Below are 6073 nucleotides of genomic sequence, written 5' to 3'. Positions count from 1 at the left end.
AATGCTGTAATGAAATGTGTAAATAATTGTTAAGGTTTTAAACAGGGTGAAGACAGAACCAGACTATTTGTAGCAAAGTTTTGGGCACTTTTTCACTGAAGATTGCTGTGTTTTCTTTACAGGGTTATGGTAGTAGTTAATACCTTGTTAATACATGTTGTTATACACTGGTATACATTTTACACAGTATATTGTTCTCTAACACGTTCCTGACAAAATGTACTTGATGTAACACTTGGATGTTAGGATAATTTTGTTAGTAAAAAACTGGATTCTCTAACGTGATGGATGTCAAACTTGTTATAAGAAAAGCACCAGGGGACCACAGGGAAGGGGTTGAGTTCTGTTGCATTGTGGAATAACTCTAGCCTGGTCTCAGATCTGTTTGTGCTGTCTTCACAACTTCTATGGTCATTGTCACGATAGGAATTGGCAAGAGAGCACAGACAGATCTGGGACCAGGCTAGATCGGTTTCACCCGTGGATAGTGTCATCGGGTTCACTCTTGTTAGAATGTGTTGTATTTTAGTGGCTTAGAGCCACACAGTCTCTACACTGTATTTAATAGTTAATAAGTAGTCTACCAGAGATGTTTTTCGTTTATGCTAAATGTATTTATTGTCCGATTTGTATAATTTAGATTTTATTTTGTCAGCATTTGCTGCTGCTTAAAAGTCTTAAAAGTGCTTGTACATACTCCTTAGTACACTCCAGAGTACACATATTGTACATAGAAGTACACACTCCGTAACACACACTTCATAGTCCACACTCCATGATAGGGAACAATCCTTTCAAATCATTTTCCTTTCCCTTGTTATACTGCTGTTCATCCTATTCCCTATATAGTGCACTACTAATGGACCCTGGTCAAAAGTAGTGGACGAAATAGGGAAAAGGGTGCCATTTGGGACACAGGCTTACACTGTTGTACACTGGTTGATCCTGTTGACTGTTGTTGTTACCATTCATTCACACTTGACCTTATTATTAAGGATTTAGTCTTGGGTAACAATCCAGAATAGTGGATTATTTAGAAGACGTAACGTCAGTCACTGTAGCTACATTTTCAACTGTTTACATTTGTGTTGAGAACATAAAACGATGGTGTGTGTGTGCATGTGTATGTGCGTGCACAAATATGTTTGTGTTTGCGCCCCTTAAGTATTTATTGTATGCTTCTGATTAAGTCTAAAATATTATTTTATTTCCTGGTTCAATTGCCAATGGGAATGGCCAATGTGTCTTTATCCCTGATGTAAATGACAATGTGAGGTTGGGGACATTTCAAACAATCTGAAAAAATGTGACTGTGTGTCAAAAGCCCCGTTTATACCTGGTGTTAACATGCATCCTTTGTCTTGATGTTGTCCACATTTTGATTGTGCCCACATTTTTAGACAGGTGTTGACAATCAAAAGACACATTGTGATCAGATCATCCTGCCCACCTCCGGAGGTAGTCAGGCACGTATTGCGTCTGGATGTGTAGACAGATCTGGATGGAGAAACCATTTAAATCATCGTTATTCCACCCTTTAACATCATTGACTGATTGCATCAATATGTGTCTTACAATAAATAAATACATCTTATTTTGAAAGAATAGTGAAATAATTTGCATAAAGGAAGGGATCAGGAAATCTGGTCACAATGCAGACACAATGGATGGATAACAGATACATTTTAATACCACGTGTAGACACATTTCTGGTAATGTGGGCACAATCAGAATGTAGACAAGATCAGGACAAAGGACACATGTTAGCACCAGGTATAAACAGGGCTTATTATGCCTTATTTTCCCTGGACACAAAGTACTTGCTTGTGTATCCTTGGTTTAATTTAGATGTTTTTTTATCTCTATCTTTACATGAAGTCAAGAAATAGACGTACCCAAGACTGTGTGTTATTTAGTTTATTATGTTTTATTTAGTTTAGATGTTTTATTTCCTTAAGCCTGGAATTTACCTGAAGAAAAAAACAAACATTCCAACTCAATTTCCATTGTTCCCGAACAATTGATGAACAAAAGTTTTGTCACTAACATTTCCATTCCTTTCCTCTGTGATTTTAAAATTATGTATTATTACTACTTGGACTAAAGTAGCTCACAATATGATTGTTTATGTATATTAGTGACTTATTTTTAACAGTCATTGTTGTTCTTGGTTCTTTGGACACAAACAACGAACGCAGTTGATTGTGTCACAGATGTACTGTGGCACGTTGTTTGCTAGCAGTCTCACTGGCCTTATTTTAAGTCTTGCTTGTTTTTAGATGCGTTGAATGCAAACGTTTCAGTGAAAAGTGTTGCAAAAAAATGTTTTGGCTTTCTCCTCATTTGTTGCACTCTGGAAGTATTAATAAATGCAATTGGAGCAATTGGGAAGTTTGTGTTGTACGTGTCATGAGTCTGCTGACCAAGAAAAAGGAAAGAGGAAGAGAGGGGGAGAAATGGAGGGAACATGGGATATGAATGGGTACTACGATATCCCCTTGTGGCACACCAATTTCACAGGTGCGTTACTGTAGGACAGGTGAGACAGACACAGGTGCGTTACTGTAGGACAGGTGAGACAGACACAGGTGCGTTACTGTAGGACAGGTGAGACAGACACAGGTGCGTTACTGTAGGACAGGTGAGACAGACAGGTGTGTTACTGTAGGACAGGTGAGACAGACACAGGTGCGTTACTGTAGGACAGGTGAGACAGACACAGGTGTGTTACTGTAGGACAGGTATGACAGACACAGGTGCGTTACTGTAGGACAGGTGAGACAGACACAGGTGTGTTACTGTAGGACAGGTGAGACAGACACAGGTGTGTTACTGTAGGACAGGTGAGACAGACACAGGTGCGTTACTGTAGGACAGGTGAGACAGACACAGGTGTGTTACTGTAGGACAGGTGAGACAGACACAGGTGTGTTACTGTAGGACAGGTGAGACAGACACAGGTGCGTTACTGTAGGACAGGTGAGACAGACACAGGTGTGTTACTGTAGGACAGGTGAGACAGACACAGGTGTGTGTACAGAAGACTGACATGACAAGAAATGTTATGCTTGCAGCAACAATTTAATTCAATAAATTACATCTCAGGCACTTGAGGCATTTTATGATTGCCCTTTTCCCAGGATCACACATCTCATAATTCATACATTCTCAAATTACAACAAAAGCATGAATAAGTTAATAAAAGCAGATAATATAATGACAATAATATTCACAAATTCCAAAAATAATATTGGGCCAAATATGTAACATTGATGTTACGGACTGTTCTGAATTAGTGTGCATTGTTTGTGAGTGTGTGTCTCTCTGTGTGTGTGTGTGTGTGTGTGTGTGTGTGTGTGTGTGATATCCGTACATTCATTTGCCAGTAAATATGAAACTCTTTGTTCTCCACTCTTCTTTTTCTTCATCTACATGGGAGTCATGTTGTCGCTTGCGTTCTTATGCTGGTTGTCCAGGTTTTCGTACATGACGTCGCTGTCCTTAAGATGCATGCGGTACTGGATGCCTAGTCGAAATTCAATTCATAGAATTATGAGCGAGGGAGGGAAAGAGAGGGAGAAAGAAAGAGAGAGAGAGTGAAGAAGGAAAAAGAGAGAGGGAAAGAGAGAGGGAAGACAGACAGAGAGAGAGAGGTGTAATGTTTATTATTATTATTCATTTGTTGTTTTATGACAGATATTATTAGTTAGGTCCAGGAGTTTCTCCTGGTCAGGTCACCAAGGTGATCAAGGGTTTAGTTGGGAAGGATAGAGGGCAGAACTACTTGCCATGCAAGCCAGTCATGCAATCCAGTGGAAGAACACAAAGTATGAGCATTGATTTCACAATTTCCCTCCTGATCATGGCTTCATAGAATTACAAAAACTGAAGTTTAGGCATAGGGGTCGAAATGAATGAAGGTTAGGTTAGGTTTAAGTTTATGTTTAGGAACAAGGGTTAGGTTAAAGTTAGTATCGTTTCAGTGAGGTTAAGGTAAGGTTTGAGGTTATAGAATTATGGCACGGCAAGGTCCACTTGCCTCTGTAATAAATCAGCTGAATTGGTGGGACAGGGGTTTTTCTTTTCTCTTTAGCTGGCTTCCAATAGCCTGTTTCAAAATAATCAGCTTCAAAATAATTGACTCATTTAAAATGGTCGCCAGTCCACCCATTATGGCATCATTGACCTGAACGGGGAACTCCGTTCTACTCATTCGAATTCAATGTTTACTATATCCTTCCCATCTAAATCCTTGGTCTGGTTTTATTGAGATAATATTAGCTAAGTAGTATAATATTACATTTTAGTCATTTAGCAGACGCTCTTATCCAGAGCGACTTACAGTTAGTGAGTGCATACATTTTTATTTTTCATACTGGCCCCCCGTGGAAATCGAACCCACAACCCTGGCGTTGCAAACGCCATGCTCTACCAACTGAGCTACATCCCTGCCGGCCATTCCCTCCCCTACCCTGGGCCAATTGTGCGCCGCCCCATGGGTCTCCCGGTCGCGGCCGGCTACGACAGAGCCTGGATTTGAACCAGGACCTCTAGTGGCACAGCTAGCACTGTGATGCAGCGCCTTAGACCACTGCGCCACTCGGGAGATATTAGCTAAGTAGGTTAAAACAAATGTAAGTGAAAGTAAAAATTGATATATATGTTTTAAGTGAGATTGAGACAGGCACTTACTTGAATCTGTGCTGTCAGAATCACACGTCTTTTTTTTGTTCCTGTAAACACAAAATGGTTTAGAGCGTTACCATCCATTCACATAGGAATACAAATACTGTACTGACAGGTGACATTAGCTTTTTCTGTCTTGCATACTGAATTATAAAGCAAACTGTCATGATCAACTTGATCTTTGATTATTTCATGTTGTCAGTGTAGACTTTACTCTAAGATAAACAGACTTGTTGTACAGTACTTACTTTCGACAGCATTTGTAGCATAACACACAGATCAGTGCTATGATGATGATTCCCAGAGGCACTAGGACTGCGATGAGAATGATCGTGTTCTGATCTGTGGGATGAAGGAGGAGACAGTTACAACACTGCTACGTCTGTATGCTATATCTAACAACTGCTATGTCCCAACAATGATTACCGGGTACAGTACAATACAGTACAGTGCCATACAGTACAGTACAGTATAGTACAATAGAGTACAGTCCCATACAGTACAGTCCCATACAGTACAGTACAGTATAGTACAATAGAGTACAGTCCCATACAGTACAGTCCCATACAGTACAGTACAGTATAGTACAATAGAGTACAGTCCCATACAGTATAGTACAATACAGTATAGTACAATAGAATACAGTCCCATACAGTATAGTACAATACAGTATAGTACAATAGAATACAGTCCCATACAGTATAGTACAGTATCAGCTCCAGTAAATCACGTACCCAGGCCTCCGCTGGTCTCAGTCTTCTCGATCTCACAATGGTTGCCCTCGAAGCCCTCTTTACACTGGCAGGTGAATGGGTCAACTGTAGTGTTAGACTCAGAGCAGGTACCGCCATTTTGACAGGGGGAAGACAGACACGGACTCACTTAGAAGAGAGAGCGAGGGGGGGGGGGGGGGGGGGGGGGACAAGGAGGGGTACGTTTATTATCAAAGACGTTGCAGTCCATTTTGCACACGGAAGTTGTTCTAATTGCAACTACTAGGGCACGAATGCATGTTCAATAGCCACACACAAACACACACACACACTCACTTTTGTAGCAGTCACGCGTGTAGTCGAAAATGGTACAGATGTGTGTGTCGGCACAGCCCTTGGGTTGGCACACGGCACCCGAGGCCATACATTCACACGACAGGGCACAGTCCTCTGTCACAAACTTCTCCTTGAGCTGGGTAGGAAGGGAATGGAGGGATGGAGAGAGAGAGATAGAGAAATCGAAATGGGTTAGAGAGAGTTCTACACACCACACCATACAATGTTCTGCAACAGCTGTTCTCAAATCAGTTGAGTCGTCAGATTTTGTGTCTCATCTCGATGACTGACTGCACTACATTGACCTCGTGTGGAGTAAGGTATCATTGAACACGTAA

General features: G+C 40.9%; 1 protein-coding gene across 1 annotated transcript in view; it reads right to left on the bottom strand.

Annotated features, from left to right (window-relative positions):
* Nucleotides 1-3345: 3345 nt before the first annotated feature.
* Nucleotides 3346-6073, bottom strand: part of zanl (zonadhesin, like) — a gene marked incomplete at its 5' end in the record, with an annotated part of 39810 nt that continues 37082 nt past the window's right edge. Inside the window, 5 exons of the mRNA XM_084165801.1 lie at nt 3346-3526; nt 4693-4733; nt 4935-5028; nt 5421-5567; nt 5736-5871. Of these exons, the coding sequence (XP_084021927.1) occupies nt 3429-3526; nt 4693-4733; nt 4935-5028; nt 5421-5567; nt 5736-5871 (516 nt within the window). The 3' untranslated portion in view covers nt 3346-3428. The remainder of the gene's footprint in view (nt 3527-4692; nt 4734-4934; nt 5029-5420; nt 5568-5735; nt 5872-6073) is intronic.

This window comes from Coregonus lavaretus (assembly GCF_964263955.1).
Source record: "Coregonus lavaretus genome assembly, chromosome: 7".
NCBI classification, from domain to species: Eukaryota; Metazoa; Chordata; class Actinopteri; order Salmoniformes; family Salmonidae; genus Coregonus; species Coregonus lavaretus.
This window is presented reverse-complemented; position numbering and strand designations above follow the sequence as displayed.